This window comes from Topomyia yanbarensis, chromosome 2 (genome assembly GCF_030247195.1).
Source record: "Topomyia yanbarensis strain Yona2022 chromosome 2, ASM3024719v1, whole genome shotgun sequence".
Taxonomy (NCBI): Eukaryota; Metazoa; Arthropoda; class Insecta; order Diptera; family Culicidae; genus Topomyia; species Topomyia yanbarensis.
The window spans coordinates 354,961,186-354,984,132 of NC_080671.1; the positions used below are offsets into that span (position 1 = coordinate 354,961,186).

Sequence of the window (22,947 nt, forward strand, 5' to 3'; positions counted from 1 at the left end):
TGGGAGATCCGTTGAAAATAAAAATGATGCGTTCAGATGAAGGTTACCGGCGGCGGATGCATGCGTAAATCGAATTATCCTATGTAGGTAAGTGTTATTTTTACGCGAAATATGCTAAAATTTAGGGGAAACCCCTTAAGAAGTGAATTGAGCGTGCATACCGGGGAAAGGATTAAATACACAGGGTTGCGACATTGAACAGCAGCTGATGGTTTGGAAGCGCTGCTGAACAGCTGTTGGAGCGATCAGGAACAAAAACCTCAATTCATCACCAATAGGTATGGCCATCAAACTGCCCCTAGAAGGTGTGATAGTCGTTATTCAGCTCGGTAACTTGATACCGAGTTCAACCCCATCGGAATCTCCGTGTGACGTATGAGATGAAACGAAAAATTTCTGTTTTTGTGAACTACCTCCACGCGCGCTGGTGCAAACCAACTTGTTTCGGAAACCTGTTTGATTGTATGTACTCATGCTTATAAGCCTAAACATTTAAAGATTTTTGCCGTTCCTCAATCAGTAAGTCAGTTCAGTAGAAAAGCTACACGAATGTTCTCCTATTTTCACATTTATCTAAATATATAAATAATATTATCATACACAGTCACAGCAATCATGAATACAAGTGCATACGACGATGCAATCGTTTTCCAAGAACGGGATCCCTCTGTCATAAAGAATATTCTTGACATGCTGTTGAATGAAACGTAAGTTTTCCTATCGAGCTTAACAGGACAGGCTAGGAATAAATTTACCAAAATTTCCTACTAGCGATATAACATTGAAAGATCGTCGTGAAGAAGAGCATCAGATGAAGTCGAGTACTTTACTAAAAGAAACCTTTCATTTCGTGACGGGCAGCGGAGAGGAATTTATTGTTCATAGTGAAACCTTGGACGGTAAGTTTCGACGAGTTAAAAAAAACAAAATCCATACATCAACGAGTAACGTTTTGAACATTTGTTAACTTCTTACAGATACTAATAAAATAAAAGTGGTATCAAATTTCGACCCAGCAGATACTGCCACCATGAAGCTGCTACTGTCGCTAGTTGGAGGTGGAAACGTTAAATCGATTACTATTAGAAAACCTCGGAACCGATTATCAAGATAATATGAGGTATATGTTAACGGAGCCGACCACTTCCTTATGGTCATCGGGGAAGGAAAAGAATGTTAGTGTGGCAAACGTCGCTATGACAACCGACTCTGCATTTTCACGTTTGCAACGGGGAGAAGACTGTGTTATTGAGATGCGATAAAAGTTAAGCCAATCTGGATTCAACTTAAGTGGTTGCGTATGTTACCGTCCCTTTTGTTCATAACAAGTGAGAGACATCTGGGTTGGAGTTTTTTTGGTAGTTTGTAAGAATTAGCGTGTAAGTGTTTAAAATTATTTTCTATTTGTTTATCTGGCTCTGTGTTTATATATTGTCGTTAGTATAATTTTCTTGCTATAATTGTTATATTTTTGTTTAATATAGGATAAGTTTACTAACCCCGGAAAAAAAATTAATAAACCAATAATTAGGCAGCGTATGTTTTCGGAATACTATAAAATTGTTAACGTTACCTTTTGAGAAACTACGGACGCACTGCTATATACCGACCCAGACCTCAAAAAGAGACCTTTTGCGTCCACCCCGGAACATCCATACCAGGTGTTGGGGCTTATCAAAGGTTCCCTTAAGGAACCGTGATTAAGTGCCCGGGCCAGCAGCAGCCGTACTTCTCAAACGGTAATATATAAAAAAAAAACCCTTTTTGTAACGGAAAAACCGCAACGCTTAAAAGACGGAAAAAGACCGCATTAATAGCCAAACCCTGTAAAATGTTCCCGAAATATTTGAACAGCCAAAATTATACCACTTCGAAGGGATATTTTGGCGGCTCATCACTACTGCATCCTGCACGTCAACGGGGGCGGGAGAGAGAGCATGAAGATCGCAGAATAATGGAAAGGGAGAGGAGATGGTAAGTGATGATTGAAATGAAAAGGCAGTCGATGATAGATCATCAAGCCAAGCGAACGCGAAAAAGTCAGGCCCTCGAAAATCCGATCGAGGACGGCGGCGAAAAAGTGACTTGTGCCGTGAAGAATATTTAATTAGTATAAATCGCCACAGTGCTCTTTTCCTTCGAGAACCCACGGGATCGAAGTAGCCAGTGTGGGACACGCCAGAATAGATCACCCATCGGAACCACACCGTCAGCCCCGGCGAGGCCCTGCGTTCAGCTACAGGCACGGTTTTGAAGCAGTCGCTGATGCTTGGGAACGGACCGAAGTACCCCGATTTCCTCACCACCACCTTCAGCAAGAATACGACGTGACACCCCTCGCCGCGGTGAATCGACGCGCATCTCCTAAGTGGTGGGAGATTCTGGCCGACGGAACGTGCAGCACTTCAGGCGGCACACTAGCCGAACAACGTCATCTTACGGCGGTTGAACCGTCACATCGACTAAGCAAGAAGGTACGATTCTCTCCTCTCCCTCCCCAATATACATCAATGGGCCCCATCGATTAACCGACAGTGCGGTACCGATATTCCGGAATCGGGAAATAAAGAAGTTCTATTATGTTAATTCTGTTTCTTTCCATTCAGAGCCAGTACTCCTTGCGTAGTTGTCTCTCGCTAATTTCACCTCGTAAAAAGGGTAAGTTTCGGGTTGTTCGAGTCCTCCCTGATACGGTTGCCGACCCTGAGTGAAAATCTAATTGAGCTAGTTGGGTCGAGTGTGTGAACCCGCACTTACAATTGGCGATCCTTCTAAAAATAAAAATATTCTAATCTTCAATTAGAATATTTTACCCGTACTCAGGGAGACTCGAAAATAATTCGTCACGTGTCTCGATCATTTTCTTTAGATTTCCCTCCTTGAGTTCCCACGTGAGATGAAAACTGTTTGAACCATTGGAGTAAGAAACCGCGTGTACAAAGTTTGTTGAAAGCCACGTTTAGTTGATTGTGTTCCATTGTTCCAACGCACCTCCTCGAATTTCATAGTGCTTGGGTTAGGATCATTCGGTCACGCTGTTTTCTTCAAATATATTTCCAACAGTAGGACAGTCGAGCTTAGGGAAAGAGATCAGTATGTTTTCTAGAGAAAACGTGCTAAAAAGCTACGCAGATTTGCGCGTAGATTTTTTGGATGGGGATGAGTTAGAGGTGGAGCTCGCTATGAGGGGTATTATTGTCACAGGGGAACCAACAATGTCACGACTTCGGCGCATGGTACGCGATGCGATGAAGCAAGAAAAGGGAAACGAGTATCGCGATAAAATTTTGTTGGAAACGCCGGAGCATGAATTAGAAGTTTGCCAGGCTAAATTAGATAAATTTGAAATGTCGGCCATGCTGAATTCCAATGTCGCCCCAAAAAACCAGTCTCTTTTGTTGCACTTAGCGAATCGTTTGGTGCTAGTGTCTAATAATTCAAGCGATTTAGAACAGCAGCGGGCAGAGGAGCTTTTAGCAAGAGTGATAAACCAACTGAACCTATATTATAGCAAGGGCCATGGCGCGCAACCGATACCGGGAAACAACTCGAACGTACCAGGCGAGGGCAGTGATGCAATTCCAAATCCGCACGATACAATAACTCCTATTGAACAGGAAATGGTGGACTGTTTTAAAAGATTAGGGGTTGCGGAAGCCGCCGGTGGCTCAACAGACCTCAGTAAATATAGAGACACACTTTTAGCACTCGAAACTGAGCTAAGCCTGTTAAGAAAATTCCGGACAGATCATGAGTCTTTATCGAATAGTCTTTCCAACCAACAAGTTCAAGACGGTCATAATCAAAATATTCAGACTACCACATACCCAGCAATAGATAATATGATTAATCACAGTACCTCAAACACTTCAAATAGCCTCACAATCCCAGTGACTGCCACCGGGGCTATTCCTAAAATTTCTACCACTATCTCCACCATTACTACAATAACCACGAAATATTCCAGACCAATACCCACCCCCTTAGTTCAACCAGGTATAACTGTAACGGCAGGTTTTTCTCGTTATCCAATCCCCCCAGGAGAACCCATTTTGTTTAATCGACCAGAAGGCCCTACTTCTTTTTCCAATCAACAATTTCCATATAATTATATAGGTTATCAGACCGGTTTTCAGCCTGTTACCACCGCATCAGATCTAAGTCGACCACTTCCGGTCCCAAATCCATCGTATACTAGCAATTTCTGTCCCCCTTTCACAACCAATAGTTAGCGGATACCCCAAATTCCGGGATACTATCCGCCAACACCCCGACCAGTTCCCGTGGTCCCAGCACACGAACCACGAACCTCACACAGAACATTGCCGGTCTCTCAATGGAATATTGAGAAGTACGCGGGTACAGATCAGGGGACAAAGCTCAATGAATTCCTTGCACTCGTTGAACAACTTTCTCTTTCAGAACGGGTTTCAGAAGAGGAGCTGTTTGATTCGGCTTTTCATCTATTTACAGGGCCAGCCGCGAACTGGTACATGTCGATGCGCTCTAATTATCGGTTGCAAAGCTGGCAACATTTGGTTTATGAGCTCCGGAAAACCTTCCGCCATCCGGAACTCGATTCAATGATGCGGTCACGCGTATATCTACGTAGACAACAAAGAAATGAGACATTTCAAAATTATTTCTTTGACGTCGAAAAAATGTTGAGATCCATGACCATCCAAATGGATGACCAGGAAAAGCTCGAAATGTTAAAGCGAAATCTTAGGTCAGATTATAAAAAAGCATTGCTCTGGAAGCCATTGGGGAGTCTCCCAGAATTGATAGAAGCAGGACATTTAATTGACGCCTCCAATTTTTCATTACATCAGACGGTATTTGGAAATGAGAAATCCGTCAACGTGATCGCTCAGAGAGAAGCACAAAATTTCAGAAATGCTGGCGGGAAGCCCCAACGTTCTAATCAAAACCGATCGGATGAAGGTAAAACATTCAGATCCACGCCAGACTCTTTCGGAAATGGCAAACCAACCAGTCAACCCCTCGAAGCTGAAAAAAAAACTCCAGACCCTAAGAGGGCGGACACAGCCAATCCGCAGGAAGGGCCTTCCAAACCGAGAAGAACTATTGATTTCTTAGTGGCAGGGTTTAAACCTCCACCCGCAGACGTCTGCTTGAACTGTCGTCAACCTAATCACCAGGTGGAACAGTGTCGATCATTGAAAGGTCTCATATGTTTCATTTGTGGATTCAAAGGTTTCGACACCCAGCACTGTCCGTACTGCCAAAAAAACGGGCAACAGATGGCCGAAAATCGCCGGCTGTCCGAGAAGTCTGCGTAAACAGTTCATCATCTGATACTGAGTCGGACTACTGGGAGTGTGTAGAGCCAGAGTGGTATATAGATCAAACCCCCCAAATTTTAGAAATCACCCTACCAAACGTGAACGACAACCGACCGTACGCTTGGGTCAACGTGGGAGGGTTGAAAATAAAGGGACTCTTGGACTCAGGTAGTAATCGGACTCTCATCAGCAACAATTTATGCAAACGCTTACGCTATCATAAACTTAAACCACCGAGTGGAAAATTGGAATTGAGATCAGCTGACGGTGGCATGTTGAACATCGTTGGGGAAATTCACCTGCCGTACAACTTTGACGGCAAAGTGAAAATCGTACCAACATTAGTTATTGATGCTTTGTTAGTTGACTGCTTATTAGGCATGAACTTTTGGTCGCGTTTCAACATATATCCTCAAGTACAACATTGTTCTCTAACACAGATAGGCAATGACACAGCTCAATGTTCGGAGCCCATTTCTACGCTTTCACCAGACGAGCGTTCAGTCCTTGCACTGGTGAAACAAAAGTTTAAAGCCGCCCTCCCTGATAGCTTACCGACCACACCATTAATTGAGCATTCAATTGAAATCCTAGACGAATGGAAATGTAAACCACCCATTCGTCAGTATCCATACACTATGTCGCCGAAGGTACGCGAGAAGGTGGCCGAAGAGCTGGACCGCCTGCTTAGCATAGGTATTCTTGAGCGTTGTCATTCGGACTGGTCTCTTAATGTGGTACCAGTAATAAAACCATCAGGAAAGGTACGGTTATGCTTAGACGCCAGAAAGGTGAATGAACGCACCGTAAAGGACGCATATCCTTTGCCTCACCCTGGACGGATTTTGGGCCAATTACCGAAGGCCCGGTATTTGAGCACCATCGATTTATCGGAGGCCTTTTTACAAATCCCTTTGGAGAAACGATCGAGGCGATTTACCGCGTTTAGCATACAAGGGAAAGGTATGTTTCAATTTACGCGACTGCCTTTCGGGCTCGTTAATAGTCCCGCTACCTTATCGCGATTAATGGACCAAGTTCTTGGCCACGGAGAATTAGAACCAAAAGTGTTCGTCTATCTAGATGACGTGGTCATAGTTAGCGAATCATTTGAAGAACATGTACAATTACTTGAAGAGGTGGCACAGAGATTAACTGCGGCCAACCTATCCATAAACCTGGAGAAATCGAAATTCGGAGTCAGTGAGTTGCCATTCCTAGGATACTTGCTTTCGACCGAAGGCCTTCGAGCAAACCCCGAGAAAGTACGGGCGATTGTCGAATATGAGCGGCCAAACACAATTACAAAATTAAGACGTTTCCTAGGAATGGCCAACTACTATCGTCGTTTTATCGATGATTTTAGTGGTGCTACCTCTCCACTCACGGACCTCCTTAAAACCAAAGCAAAAATTTTGAGTTGGAACGATGAAGCTGAAGAGGCGTTTTGTTCCATAAAAGAAAAATTAATCACTTCACCCATACTGGTCAGTCCTGACTTCGAGAAAGAATTCTCTATTCAGACGGACGCCAGCGATGTAGCAGTGGCTGGTATACTCACGCAAGACCACGAAGAACAGGAGAGGGTCATCGCCTACTTTTCTCACAAGCTGACAACACCACAGCGGAACTATCATGCTTGTGAGAAAGAGGCTTTGGCCGCGCTTTTGTCCATCGAAGCCTTCCGTGGGTATGTCGAAGGATCACATTTCACCTTAATAACCGACTCGTCGGCTTTAACCCATATATTAAGGACGAAATGGAAAACCTCATCGCGGTGCAGCCGGTGGAGTCTCACTCTACAACACTACGACATGACGATCATTCACCGGAAAGGGAAAGACAACGTGGTTCCGGATGCTCTGTCGCGATGTGTTGCCTTAGTGACTACTCGATCGGTTTCCGCTTGGTACGAAGATTTGAAAAAGAAAGTCATCAGTCGGCCAGACGATTATGTGGACTTTCAATTTTTTGATGGCGCCCTATATAAATTTGTACCCACCCCAAATTACCCATTCGGCTACAGATTTGAATGGAAGATGGTAATCCCACAGGAACGAAGGGAAACCATTATAAAAGAATGTCATGACGACTCGATGCACATCGGAGTCGATAAAACTTTGGCCAAAGTCCGGCAAAAATATTATTGGCCCCGACTAGCTCAGGATGTGAAGGACTATATAAAAAATTGTGTTACCTGTAAAGAGGTTAAAGCCGCCACCGTACCGGTGGTACCGTCGATGGGAGAGCAACGAATAACTACTCACCCGTGGCAAATTATTGCTGCAGATTATATCGGCCCTCTCCCCCGAAGCCGAAGGGGTAACCAGCATGTCTTAGTCGTACTGGACTTATTCAGCAAATGGGTAATGCTAACGCCAGTACGTAAGATAGATAGCACTACTCTTTGTAGCATTTTGAAAAACCAGTGGTTCCTGCGCTTTTCGACGCCGGAAACTATTATCACAGATAACGCTACCGTGTTCCTATCCCGCGAGTTTAAGGCGCTACTGGAACGGTTCAATGTTCGGCATTGGTTGAACTCGAAATACCACTCTCAGGCAAATCCTGTAGAGAGGGTCAATCGGTCAATCAACGCTGCCATTCGAACATACGTTCGGGAAGACCAAAAACTATGGGACAGTCAACTTGCGGAAATCGAAGCGATCATGAACACCTCTGTTCACTCGGCCACTGCGTTAACCCCGTTCTTTATAATCCACGGGCATGAAGCTTTCGCCAAGGGAACCGAGCATCGCTGGTTCACCAAGACGGAAGAGCCGAGTATCGAACAGAGGACTGAGGTGAAGAAAGAACTCTTTCAACGAGTTTACGATCTAGTACAACGTAACCTTAGGAAAGCCCACGAAGTGGGAAAAGCCAAACATGACTCACGTCACAAATCATCTGCCGAGCCGTTTCAGGTTGGACAGACGGTATATCGTCGCAACATGAAACACTCGTGTGCCGCGGAACACTACAACGCAAAGTATGGGCCAATGTACCTTTCCGCGAAAATCAAAGCGCGAATTGGTACATCGTCCTACGAATTGGAAGATCCCGAGGGGAAAAACCTGGGAGTGTGGCCTGCAGCCCACTTAAAGCCAGGATAATATATTCACTTTGTTAATGTATAAATTTGTATATCTATAAATAAACCACACTTTCGCCAATGCGAGCCATTTATACGCTGCGAAAGTCCTTCCACAGATCCCCTGTCCGACGATAGCCCTGAAACAAAAATCAAATGAGCAAAAGCATTCAATGGCGTAATAATTATCCATTCACCATCAGGAAGGCTTGAATCCAGCTGACGGATTGGCCACCTTTGTCCGGAAGTCTGCATGATCCTCGCTTAGTCCAATTAGATTAGCTACCATCGTCGATGTACGGTATCGAAGAACATTCATCGTGATCCTAGAAATTATTCTAAAAATGCGGGTTACACCAATAAACACCAACGACGTTTTCATCTCAGCAATTAGTTTCACCATATGACTGAACAGATTTCGTCAAAGTTGACAACTGTCAGAGTAGGGTAGTTCGTTTCACTTAGGACTGGTTTCTAGCTAAACATATCGGCTAGAATCTCTATTAGCGAATAGAGATTTTATAGGAGTACCGATACAGTAGATTTTATACAGCTCTACATTCGAATTCAAAATTCGAATGGCTTAGATGCAAAATAAAACAGATTAGTAGTAGATAGGCATATCATGGCAATATAGCATATGAAACTACATAGACTGAAAAATTAGCCTAAAATATATAATAGCTTCTTTAGGAGACAGAAATCTGTACGATGTCCCTAAAATGAGTTAGCCTTATATGAGTGAGAATGGATGAGTGAGTACAAGAATGAACGATATTAGGGCGGACGCGTCCATTGACTGGGAAGTATGACGTTGATGTATGATTGAGCATAGATGAAGGAAAATTGTAGACGAATTTCTCAGCAATAGTCTTGAGAAGGGCATTTATGGCGAGAGGATGTTACCATTTCTCCCAGGCACTATGTAAGAATAGGAGGGCAATTTAGGGAATGTTAACACTAGAATGCGCGGAAAAATAATGGAGCATTTGATAACGACTACGAGCTTTCAACAAACGAACGAATAAATGATGTTGGTCCAGTTTCTCATTATCTTGGCAGGGGCGATTAGGAAGGGGAGTTAACGGAACTCGGTAAAGGCACTTGACGAAAAATAGCTTCGCAATTTTTCTACTCGGTCCCAGGGAGAATTGTTACCGTCCCTTTTGTTCATAACAAGTGAGCGACATCTGGGTTGGAGTTTTTTTGGTAGTTTGTAAGAATTAGCGTGTAAGTGTTTAAAATTATTTTCTATTTGTTTATCTGGCTCTGTGTTTATATATTGTCGTTAGTATAATTTTCTTGCTATAATTGTTATATTTTTGTTTAATATAGGATAAGTTTACTAACCCCGGAAAAAAAATTAATAAACCAATAATTAGGCAGCGTATGTTTTCGGAATACTATAAAATTGTTAACGTTACCTTTTGAGAAACTACGGACGCACTGCTATATACCGACCCAGACCTCAAAAAGAGACCTTTTGCGTCCACCCCGGAACATCCATACCAGGTGTTGGGGCTTATCAAAGGTTCCCTTAAGGAACCGTGATTAAGTGCCCGGGCCAGCAGCAGCCGTACTTCTCAAACGGTAATATATAAAAAAAAAACCTTTTTGTAACGGAAAAACCGCAACGCTTAAAAGACGGAAAAAGACCGCATTAATAGCCAAACCCTGTAAAATGTTCCCGAAATATTTGAACAGCCAAAATTATACCACTTCGAAGGGATATTTTGGCGGCTCATCACTACTGCATCCTGCACGTCAACGGGGGCGGGAGAGAGAGCATGAAGATCGCAGAATAATGGAAAGGGAGAGGAGATGGTAAGTGATGATTGAAATGAAAAGGCAGTCGATGATAGATCATCAAGCCAAGCGAACGCGAAAAAGTCAGGCCCTCGAAAATCCGATCGAGGACGGCGGCGAAAAAGTGACTTGTGCCGTGAAGAATATTTAATTAGTATAAATCGCCACAGTGCTCTTTTCCTTCGAGAACCCACGGGATCGAAGTAGCCAGTGTGGGACACGCCAGAATAGATCACCCATCGGAACCACACCGTCAGCCCCGGCGAGGCCCTGCGTTCAGCTACAGGCACGGTTTTGAAGCAGTCGCTGATGCTTGGGAACGGACCGAAGTACCCCGATTTCCTCACCACCACCTTCAGCAAGAATACGACGTGACACCCCTCGCCGCGGTGAATCGACGCGCATCTCCTAAGTGGTGGGAGATTCTGGCCGACGGAACGTGCAGCACTTCAGGCGGCACACTAGCCGAACAACGTCATCTTACGGCGGTTGAACCGTCACATCGACTAAGCAAGAAGGTACGATTCTCTCCTCTCCCTCCCCAATATACATCAATGGGCCCCATCGATTAACCGACAGTGCGGTACCGATATTCCGGAATCGGGAAATAAAGAAGTTCTATTATGTTAATTCTGTTTCTTTCCATTCAGAGCCAGTACTCCTTGCGTAGTTGTCTCTCGCTAATTTCACCTCGTAAAAAGGGTAAGTTTCGGGTTGTTCGAGTCCTCCCTGATACGGTTGCCGACCCTGAGTGAAAATCTAATTGAGCTAGTTGGGTCGAGTGTGTGAACCCGCACTTACACGTAGTAGCGATCCATGAAATTCGTAAAAGTGATATCTTGTGTTTATTACTCTCGGTAGTCGGATGCCGAGAATTTATAATAGATTTATCGTTTGTTGAATTAATTCGGAAACTATTATTTTTTCTAAAAAATGCAACGTCAACTTCAGACAGCCGGCTTCCAGCATTGTTAGCTATGTTTAATGGAATAAAATATTTTTTAAACGGCATGTGAATGGTTTTATTAATACCTGTTTCTTTATCCCGTTGGTTAGAAAAGCGATGGCCATCTTTGTTGAAAGCATTTACTCAAATGGTACTGCGCTAATTTGGGCATTCCATTCAAGTTTCCTTTGCGCTCAGAAATATTTTTTTCATCATCATGTCCATTTTATTTTTATATTAATTCTTAGGAACGGAGCAAAGATGCCAATTTACAAGAATTTCATTGATTGTAAGCCGTGTAATTAATAAAATCGTGCGGCACCCTCCCTAATACGACCAAAATAGGCACTTTACTTTATATCAGAGCCTAAAATTCTCATACCTATTCAATGAACGACGAAATTGAGAGAATTCATATTCGTCCTTTTCTTGCCTCTTTCGTTGCTAAATGCATGAAAAATAAAACAATAAAGGCGATGTCCCCTCCTCCCTCGATTCTAGAAAACGAGTAACAGCAGCAGCGACTTTTGTTTTCCTATGACAATCCGAATTTCAATTTCGTTTTGATGCATGCTCAGTAATTTGCGATTCTCATTCAATTAATGAAATTAATGCAATGTGCATCTAATAATGCAACTAGAACGTAGTTAAAATGAGAAATATGCACACCGATCAGGCTTCCGTCTTACAATACCATCATTAGCTCGCAAATCTACAGAATCGAGCATCGACAAATAAATATCATTGCTAGTGTATTTTCGTTTTCCCAGCAGTAAGGTCAATATCGAAGTTACCAATATCATTCTGAATCTCAAAGCGAATACGAGCGTGCGAAGAGAATAATGAAAACGCTCTGCTATATGCTTGCTTTGTTCTAGCCCGTTGTCTCATTTTCGATTTCGCAAAGTGCTAGTGGTATGAAAAGAACAGCCCGGGGACAACTTGACAGCTCGTCGCTGTTGTGCTATCTTATGACAAGCGCCATTTAGCACATTTCGAGAAAAACGATTTTTAAAGTTTGAGACTGAATATCTTGAAACTTATTAATGGTATAAACAATCCAAAGAAGACAATTGATGCTTCTATCTATTCTGTATTAATCTCTCAAATATTACGAAGATCGGTTGACTATGTTGCGAGTTTTTACTATGAATGTAAACAAAAATCGCACTCACACGTGTCATAGACGTGTATTGATGACAAAATTTGTATGACGTGTCATAATCGTGCATGGAAAATTTTCCATAGAAAAAAATCATTAATTTTTAATTTTAATTCATATCTTTGGTTTTATTTGGTCTATAAAGAATTGGTCAGATGCATTTTAATGGAAATGAGTCAGGGAATCTAGAAAAAAATAGTTATTTTTGGTTACAGTGTTGCCAAATATGCTATATTTCCAGTTTAAAACTTAAACTGTGTTTTTCTCACAACTCGTGTATTTTTCTTTTGAAAATTTTTATGCCATTGTGTTCCTCAGACATTTTTACACATAAAAACATCTGAAACTTCAATATAACTTGAGCAAATCCCTAGATACAGTGATTTGAAGCAAAAAACTCAATTTCTCATCATGTTTCTCGTAACCAAGTAGAATTTCAAAATTTTGAAAACGCCACTTTGTAGAGAGTTTTCAGACAAGTAATGTGGCATATCTAACTCAGTTTGCCCCAAAATGGCGTTTGTCATAAGATAGCACAACAGCGACGAGCTCCAATATATTGAACGCATAAGCAAATTTTGTGGTGATTTGGTGATGTCATGGCGGCTCGAATGAAGCAAAATTTGAAAAAGGCGTATCCCATTTATTATTTTCCATATCTGTAAACAATACGCAATTTAAACATTTCTATCATCAAATTTATTTCGCTGTTCAAATTAGAAACTGTCCCCACCACACCATACCTAAACAGAAACATACATTCCATTTTGAATTTAAAAAATCCAAAATAAAATAAATCTATTTTCCATAATACAAGAAGATGACTTTCAAATTCAAGCCACCTCCACTTATATTGGAATTTCCGAAAATCTTTCTATCAGACTGGAGCCGAGTAAAATGCTAGAATAAGTCTGAAGAGATCCGTACCAAAACCATCGCAATATCTTTCGGACAGAATTATTGTAAAAGTCGAACAAAGCTCTGGCAGGAACCGAACAAACCGGTACATTCCTGGCAACATTCTTGCTAAAATCGAGCACTACCCAGGGGGACGCTGTCTAGCAAGTATTTCGCACCCAACATCAGCTGGACCGGACCTGATTATCACAGCAGCAATAAATAATACCTTTTGCAAATATGTCAACGACTAGTACACGAGACATGCGAAACCGCTTACCTTATATTCTCTTTTTGGGGTGAAGTAACCAAAAAATGGGGTTCAAAGTGCTGGACCGAGGCGAGGTGTTGGGTACGCGCAAAATATATGTGATTTGACAACCACAGCCTACCCCTGGCACTACCGGTTTGGTGCCAGAATTCTGATAAATGCACACAAATTCGATTCAAAACCAATTTTGCAAAATGTGTAGAAAATCCCATATTGCTTTTTTCCGACCAAAATGCTAGAATTCTTGACGTTTTTTATGAACTTGAAACAAGATGTCGTAGGTTTACGAATTATTAAGCTTGGTAATTTACTTTCATTGGTAAAAATGCTTTTCATTTATATTTCTCTATAAAAAGCACGAATTATTTACCGATTACAAACTTCACTCAACAAGAAAACCAAAACAATTTTAGGAAGGAAGAGAGCCAGTTGCTAAAAACAATGACTTCCAGCTAAATTTATAATACGAATTATGTAACTTTGCTGACGGTTTCCAGTTAGGGATAAAGTTATTTTCTAATAATAGTTTTCTCTGTCCACATTTTGGAATACGCTTTTTCTAAATTTTATTCTAGCCGCATTGATGGCGTTCATAACACACGCAACGAAACACGTTTTTCACTTGAAACTTTTTAGTTTCGTTGTTCGTGATACTCGTACAGAGCAGGCATACTAGCGCCACCATCCAATCGATGGTACATATATGAACCAAGCAGTATCTGTCAAGCAGCCCGGGGACAACTTGACAGATAGTGCTTGTTTCGTATATGTACCACGAACGACACGCAAAAGTTTCTAGAGAAAAGCGTGTTTCGTTACGTGTGTTATGAACGCCGTCAATGCGGCTAGAACAACATTTAGAAAAAGCGTATTCCAAAATGTGGATAAAGAAAAATATTATTAGAGAATAAATTTATCCCTGATGGGAAACCGTCAGCAAAGTTACATAAATCTTATTATAGATTTAGCTGGAAGGTGTTGTTTTTAGCAACCGGCTCCCTTCCTTCCTAAAAATGTTTTGGTTTTCTTGTTGTGTGAAGTTTGTAATCGGTAAATCATTGGTGTTATAAATGAAATATAAATGAAAAACTTTTTGGCCAATGAAAGTAAATCACCAAGCTTAACAATTCGTGAACCTGCGACATCTTGTTTCAAGTTCATTAAGAACGTCAAGAATTCTAGTATTTTGATTGGGATAATAAACCATATATGTAGGATTTTCTACACATTTAGCAAAATTGGTTTTGAATAAAATTTGTGTGCTTTTATCAGAATTCTGGCAGCAAACCAGTAGTGCTCGGTTTCAGCAAGAATGCTGCCAGGAACGTACAATTTTGTTCGACTTCGGCCAGAGTTTTGTTCGACTTTTGCAATAATTCTGTCCGGAAGATGTTGCGATGGTTTTGGTATGGATCCCTTCAGAATTATTCTGGCATTTTCCTCGGTTCTACCAGAGGAGATGTTGATTAGTTTCGGAAGATTTTCGGAAATTCCAATATAAGTGGTAGTGGCTTGATTTTGAAAGTCATCTTCTTGTATTTCCGAAAATCGATTTTTTTTTCTTTCGGATTTTTTAAATTCCAAATGGAATCTATGTTTCTGTTTAAGTATGGGGGAATGAGGACAGTTTCTAATGTGAACAGCGAAATAAATTTGATGATAGAAATGCTTAAATTAGTTATTTTTTAGATATGGAAAATAGTAAATGAGATGCGCCTTTTTCAAATTTTGCTCCATTCGAGCCGCCATGACATCACAAAATCACCACAAAATTTGCTTATGAGTTCAATATATGGGAGCTGTCAAGTTGTCCCCGGGCTGCTGTCAAGTTGTCGCTGGGTTGGGAAAGAAGTTTCATTCTTTCGTCAGTTTCGCCTGATTTCGGTAAATGAAAAAAACATTATCCGACTCTGCTTTATATCAACAGAAGAATGAATCTTTGCCTGAACGTTTTACGCAGCTTCCCACTAGCTAAATTAGTTCAACGTGTAGTCGTTGAATACAAGTACGTGTGCACTATTGCCAGTTAAGCATAAGGATTGACGACCGGTTAACTTCCTGCAACACTGGTTTTCACTGTCATGGTCATAACACACATCGATTGCATAGTTGTTCTGTTTACCATACTAACGTAATGGAATGGTTTGTCTGGAGCTAAGCTGAAATTAAATTCATATTTTTATCCGACCAGTTTTTTCGAAACCAGTTTAAACGCAGCATTAAAAACAGAAATAAGCAGCTAAGAACTGACGCCGATTAGAGTCCACTGCTCAATTGATTTCAATGTTTTCTTGGTCTCATCGTGGGATTTTGTTGAATATGTTGATTGTACTTATTTTACCCTCCAGTAGTCGCCCACAGTGCCGTAGCCATGAAAGGGATGGGGTTTGGGGGTTAAAACTTCTCCCAAACCAGAATTAATTGAACTGAAATAAAAATTTATTGGTGATGACCAGTTTAATTCAAAATAATTTTTAACGCTAAAAGCTAAAATTATGACTTCAAGAAGAATGGCTCATAAGACCCAATGAAATCAAAAGCCTCTTTTTTGTCGTTTTATCAGCGAGAAAATCGAAAGCCCGAAAACGCTCGATTCTTTGTATTTCAAATTACAAGTCCATTTAAACTAGAGAATTGTAACTAGTCGGGTCTCTGAGACCCCGCGCCTTTTGTGGGTTATTATTTAATATTTAAATAATAATTTTGGAAGTTTATCAACTGATCATTACATTGAGAACTGAATGCTTTAAACACCATAGGGACTTTTGGTATTAGATTTTCTTTTGTACATTATCAAGTGTAAACTAGGCTTACCACCCACCGCTCCCGTATGGCAGATGCAGCTATTCAAACAGGGTTGCTATGATTAATAATAAAAAATCCACATATTTTGAAGTCATGCTGCTTCTTTAGTTAATAACTTTTCTTAGCGAGTTTTCACAAACTTACAATGTTCCACGAATGTGTTCAGTAGAAGAATACCTTTAGAAATATATGGTGTTCTCATGAATTGATTGATGAGGTGATTTTTTAAGAATTTATTTTCAATTTTAACCGATTTTCCATACTAATTTCCATATAAACTTTGAAATTTTTGGAGGGTCCGTAGACACAACCAATCGGTACCAAAATTTGCACAATTTCTAAAGGCCATAAAAGGAATCAGTAGAGCCTGGTGAAGCTAAAAGACAAAAAATGAACCAGTCTACTCTTCATATCTCGGCCCTCGGCCTGTGGCACATAGCCTTTACTCGAACGATTTACCTACTCGTGGAATTTTCGTAACTTTATACAGGTGCTCTATCGCCTCGGTATCCCGATCTTCCTGTGGGCGATTCCGAATCTATATTCACTCGCACCTTCTCATTTCGCTTCTACTGCAGAAGACGGTAGTACCCAGTCGATGCCGGCCTACAGATTAAACGTCATCAATAGACGCACAGGGAAGCATGAGATAGGAGCTTATGAACACCGGGAAGTATTCACCGCTTAACGACCAACCTTCAAAGTTGATGGTTCCGAAATTATGTGATGTTGACCGTAAGAAAAGTTATCGAACATAGATTCCACTTAAATAGTGTATATTCTTTGCTTTTATAACATTTCGTAGAAGAAAGGCATTTATGAAGATATGAAAGGTATTCTTTATTGTTTTTTCTCATTTAGAATGGAATGGTTACTGCTGAACTGTTTTTGTTTCTGAACTTTCAATATTTTATCAAATTTTCATTATATTGAAGCATTTTCGAAAAATCAACGATTTTCATCATCGAACGATTATGATTCATCATCATAAATCTTTTAAATTCCGTCCGTTATTCTAGAAATATTTTGTTTGTTTTGTTTTTTTATTTACGTGACAAAAAACAAAACAAACAAAATAATTTCGAGAATAACGGACGGAGTTTAAAAGATTTATGATGATGAATTATAATCGTTCGATGATGAAAATCGTTGATTTTTCGAAAATACTTCAATATAATGAAAATTTGATAAAATATTGAAAGTTCAGAAACAAAAACAGTTCAGCAGTAACCATTCTAGAAATATTAAATAAACGTCCCCAAGTCATAAGGTTACATGTATTCTGCGCCAAAATTGCATGCACATGTGATTTGATTCGCGTTGATATAAGGATTAGAAGACAAAAGAAGACATCTAAAATTACATGGCTTAAGCAGCCGTCATTGTTCAATGCATTTATTTCTCACGAAACATGGCGGAAACTTAATTGAACCGATTTGATTTGTGTCTAGTCTAAGTTCCAAGTCGGATTTCTGAAAATGACTTATCCTACCAAGGAAATAAGCACTTTTGGATCAATCGCGAGGGGAGGGGGAGGGGTTATTTCTCCAACTAAAAGTATATAAAAACACATTAATGAGTACAGCAACACATGTAGAAGTTGCGCTCAGTGAACTGAGCTACCTACCAATGACGTCAGGATGGTATCCAGTCTCATCGGCATAATAACTAACAGTATACTTAACACCATCGGGTCCAATGTAGCTATAAAATCCATTGATCACCAGCACTTCGCTTCCATTTTCCAGTTTCTTCACGTAAGCATTTTGACGCACCTGTCGACCATCGCTGAGCTCATATCTGCAAGAAAAAATATTTTATATCATCTACGTATGTTTCAAAATAGTACCGCTTACTCCCAGTTAAACTCATCCGTCTTGTAGTTGTTGGTCTCTTGAACTACCTTCAATTGAGAATCTGAATTCTCTACGGCTGGAGCAGCTTCACAAAGCAGTGTCCAAGACACTAGATACAACAGCACTGCTCGCATCATTGCTAATCAACCGCTAATATCCGACTGTGAAGAAGGCTGCTACGTTACTAAGTTTGGATCCCAATTTATAGCTAATTAGCATAAGATATCCCGCGTTACAATAACATGACGACGCTCTTGAACAGAATCGAAAAAGACACACTAGTAAAAGTGCATTGAGAGCCGTACAAAAATACTCTCGTGGTCCAGCAAACTTGTTCCGATATGGACATTCAGGCGAAATATTCACATTAGTAGAAATTCGTTGCACCCAACGAAACTACTTTTTGAGGGTCGAAATGCAAAATTGTCGAATAAATTTAAGATGATTGTCCGTTAATCGAGTATCATTCGGAAGCTTGATTAATTGATTCATTCAATCGACCAAGATAATCGATTAAGATCAATAATCGATTAGGTAGTAAATCTTAGTTTATCAACCAAAACAGGTCGCTAGGTCTATTTTGACATTTTAAGGCGCTTGCCATTCTTTGTTCTGCGATTTTCATATTTAGCGCGGCACAAACCCTTTATGAATTTTGTTTTCGATTATTTGATATCAGCTAATCGATTTACTCATTTTTTCAGATATTTTTTTTATAGCTTGTGCTCGATTTTTTTTTGCATTTTGATTATAGAGGTTTTAACCTTAGGGTCATTCACCTCTTTTCGGGTTATAAAAATCTCTTTTGGAAAAATCTCTAACCCTGTGTGCGAGGTTGGGAATCGAATCCAGGTGAGCTGCGTACATGGCAATCGATTTACCAAATACGCTAGACCCGTCTCCAATCGAACATTGGTTTTTCGGTAATTTTAGAGATTAATTCGTTATTTACGTTGATCGAGTAAAAAATACATCACTAGAAGGATATGATAATAATTTAAATAGAACGCTTGCATAGCTCAAATAGCCGTCATTATTCAATGCATTTATTTCTCACGAAACCTTGCGAACACTTCACTGCTTCGAGTTGGCAGTTGTCTAATCTTAGTCCCAAGCGAAATACACTCAAATGACTTAACCTACCAAGGAAATAAGCACCTTCGGATCTATCCCGACAACAGGATGCGGTGGTGTTTCTCCAACTAGAATTATACAAAAACACATTAATGGTTACAGAAACACTTGTAGAAACTGCGCCCAGTACACTGAGCTACCTACCGACGACGTTAGGATGATATCCAGTCTCATCGGCATAATAATTAACGGAATACCTAACACCATCAGGACCGATGTAGCTAAAATACCCATTGATTACAAGTACCTCGGTGCCATTCTCCAGTTTCTTCACGTAAGCACTTTCACGCACCTCCCGACCATCACTGAGTTCATACCTACAAGAAAAATCATTTTGTATCACTTATGGATGCTTAAAAATGGTATCACTTACCCCCAATTATACTCATCCGTCTTGTAGTTGTTAAACTCTCGAACGACCTTCAAATGACCATCGGGATTCTCTTTTGCTGGAGCTGCTTCACAAAGCAGCATTAAAGACACTAGATATACCAGTACCGATAGCATCATTACTGATCAACTGCGAATGACCCGACTGTGATGAAGACTGCTACGTTACTAAGTTCAGATCCAAATTTATAGTTAATCAGAACCGAAAATGGCAAGCTAGCAAAAGTGCATGGAGAGTTGTACAAAACCACTCGCGCGGTCCAGCAAACTGGTTCCGAAAAGGATCTTCTCGCGAAAGACGAACAAAATAATTGGTGCATAATCGTAGAAAAAGATGAAACCATGGTGGCTTCATTTTTTGGGCTTGCTTGGAATGCGATGATGTCGGATAAATCTAAGATGACCATAGTGATGATATACACATTGAAATGTCTAATTGATGACGTTGCACGCCAAGTAACACGGTCATTTCAAGTGGTCTATTGTAAGTTGTAAGCCTCATCGAGTAGAGTACAGAAATACATTGGAAAATTGTTTAACCTTAAAAAAACTTGGTTTATTGGTGAAAACATTATCGCAAAAATATCAACACCTTTTCAGAACAGCTGAAGGCATAGCACTTAGTCCTGGTCCAGGACTCCTGGAGCGTAAGACGATTCAGTTTTCCGTATTGCAGAGAGAAGCGATTGTTCTGAAATACTGAATACATCCATATCCACCGCACCAACGGGAGCGTCATGGGCCGCGTTTTTGCGAAGATACTCGAGAAGTCCCTCCTAGACGGTTGTGAATCTCAAGTCAACATTCCTCAGTCTTTTGTTCGCGCGTGAGGCAAATGACATTGCTTGCTGTGAGCATTTTACGGGGGATTGTAATGAATACATTCCAACGGTAAGGGTAGAGACGGAAGGCGTCGTCAACGATGATAGTTTGACATGTGAGGACGTACAGCGTTGGTTGTTTTAGAGACCGCTTACTTTATCCGGTGAAAATACTGGAGTGGAAGCGTTTGCACTCAGTAGTAGCTGCGGGGGATGGTTCAAAAACATACCCCAAACAAACTCTTATCTGGTGCCCGTCGCTAGCACCACTTTACCGAGCTACATCCTCTTGTACTAGGTCCGTCTGCCTGTCCATCTATTTGTACCGCGGGCCATGAATTGCACAAAGTGTAAACAAGCCACCCATTGTAGCAATAAGGTCCGCTGTGGAAAATGCGGTGAGAATCATCTAGATGATTCGTGCAGTAAGAATGCAGAGAAGTGTCCTTACTGCCAGCAGGATATCTCGCCATGTCCCGCGTACAAACTACGCGGGGATAATCTGAAACGTTCCCATGCGGAAATGCTAAAGAAAGCTACGGCACCATCCTCAACAAACCTTTTTCTTGCTTCCTAACGAGGACGAGGCTGATGACCCACAAGAGGGAACAACTACTAAAGTGACTAGAAGAAATAGAAGGAGGAGGAACATTTCTCCTGAACTACCTTTTAAAGGCTTCCACATATATTCCCCCCAATACCGCTGTTGGGCACCGATGGCTATTTACACGACATCGTAGAATCCTTTCCTGCACCGCGACTAGTTTTAGGAGATTTTAACTCTCACAGAACTGCATGGGGTTGCCTCTACGATGATAACCAGTCTCCTCAATTCACGATCTTTGCGATAACTTTAATTTGACAATTTTAAACACGGTTGAAATGACACGGATTCCCGCTCCTGCGTCGCGTCTCCCTTCAATACCGCGAATGAAATTTTTTCCGATGGTGAAGTTCTCGCTTGCTTTTTTATCATGCAACAATAAATCCACAAGACCAGACACAATCAAATTCAACTTGAAGAATCTGCCAGACTCTGCCAAGAGACGCTTGTTGAATTTATTCAACAAGTTTCTTGAGTGTAACATTGACCCTCATGACTGGAGGCAAGAGAAGGTTATCGCCATCCAAAAACCAGGAAAACCAGCCTCCGACCACAATTCGTATCGACCGACCGTATTGACAATTAGGTCAAAGCAAATAGCTTACTGTAAGGTACAGAATTTTGCTTCCGCAAAGGAACGACTGCCTTGCGTTGTTGACAATAGAAATTCAAAAGCTTATGCTCGAAAAGAGCAAATGGCATCAGTTTTCTTGGATATTAATGGGGCTTTTGATTCCGTTTCTATCAACACTCCTTCCGACAAGTTGCACCAGCATGGCCTTTCAACAACTTGGAACAATTTTCTGCTGAATTTGTTGTTGGAAAAGCACATGTATTGCTCGCATGGCGATTCGTCAACGTTGAGATTCATGGCTCATGCCGAAGCCCTCTTCTTTACAATTTTTACGTCAATGACATCGATGAATTTCTCGACAATTCTTGCACGTTATGGCAACGGTATGGTTTCAGTTACAGGACCCAAAGCTGTCCATTCCAGAATACCTTCGAGAATTTGTCTACTTGAAGAATGAGATTCGTGGAATACCGAACAACATACGCCCGCAAGTGGTACCTTACATTTTTTTACAATAAATTCCGAAAAGTCGACTGCTGTAAGATGTTGTATACTGACCGGTCAAAGGGTCCACTTGCTTCGGTATTTTCAATCAAAAAATCACCGCATTCCAAAAACTTATTGACCCCGTTTCAGTTTATGCCGCAGAACTAGCTGCTATTCAGTGTACCCTTGAAGGCATTGTTAAATTACCAGAAGACCATTTACTTCATCGTTTCGGATAGGCTCAGTTCCATTGATGCTATTCACTCGATGAAACATGGAAAGCAATCCTTGTATTTTTTAAGAGAAAATGCGGAAGCTGCTTTAACTGACAAATCTTTTCAGATAAGCTTCGTTTGGGTCCCTTCTCATCGCTCTATTCCGGACAATAAGAAGGCTAACTCCTTAGCTAAGGTGGGTGCTCTAGAAGGTGATATTTATGAAATACCAATTCGTGACTTCATTCATATGATGTCCCGACTCATGGCAAACCATTACACGCTGGATGTACATCTTCAGTGTATTGTTCTCGTGGATAGTGGTGTCTGCGTTTGTGGCAATGGCAATCACGACATCGAACACATTGTCTGGGCGTGCACCGAGTATAGTTCCGTCAGGTTTCAGTTAATGGATATTCTTCGGGTCCGAAGAATACCGCCCAACGTTCCAGTTCGCGATGTTATGGCAAACAACTATCTCCCTTATATGTCCCGCAGCTATCTTTTCCTAAAATCAATCTATTAAAGAATTCGGCCCCTCTCTTTCTCTTTTTCTCATTCTCAGAAATCCGCTGTACTGCTT

At 41.0% G+C, this 22,947-nt stretch overlaps 3 protein-coding genes across 3 annotated transcripts; 1 reads left to right on the forward strand and 2 right to left on the reverse strand.

Moving 5' to 3' along the window:
• Positions 1 to 552: 552 nt before the first annotated feature.
• Positions 553 to 3,372, forward strand: LOC131684277 (uncharacterized). The gene is made up of 3 exons (XM_058966991.1): positions 553 to 707; positions 772 to 899; positions 978 to 3,372. Exons 1-3 carry the CDS (start codon positions 616 to 618, stop codon positions 1,112 to 1,114), a joined length of 357 nt encoding a protein of 118 aa, XP_058822974.1. The 5' UTR covers positions 553 to 615; the 3' UTR covers positions 1,115 to 3,372.
• A 14,302-nt stretch (positions 3,373 to 17,674) lies between these two features.
• LOC131681460 (endocuticle structural glycoprotein ABD-5-like) lies at positions 17,675 to 18,289 on the reverse strand. Its single transcript, XM_058962260.1, has 3 exons — positions 18,141 to 18,289; positions 17,912 to 18,084; positions 17,675 to 17,835 (listed from the first exon to the last, which is right to left on the reverse strand). Exons 1-3 carry the CDS (start codon positions 18,275 to 18,277, stop codon positions 17,768 to 17,770), a joined length of 378 nt encoding a protein of 125 aa, XP_058818243.1. The 5' UTR covers positions 18,278 to 18,289; the 3' UTR covers positions 17,675 to 17,767.
• An 873-nt stretch (positions 18,290 to 19,162) lies between these two features.
• On the reverse strand, positions 19,163 to 19,816 carry LOC131681461 (flexible cuticle protein 12-like). Its single transcript, XM_058962261.1, has 3 exons — positions 19,648 to 19,816; positions 19,419 to 19,591; positions 19,163 to 19,342 (listed from the first exon to the last, which is right to left on the reverse strand). Exons 1-3 carry the CDS (start codon positions 19,782 to 19,784, stop codon positions 19,275 to 19,277), a joined length of 378 nt encoding a protein of 125 aa, XP_058818244.1. The 5' UTR covers positions 19,785 to 19,816; the 3' UTR covers positions 19,163 to 19,274.
• Between the last annotated feature and the right edge of the window lie 3,131 nt (positions 19,817 to 22,947).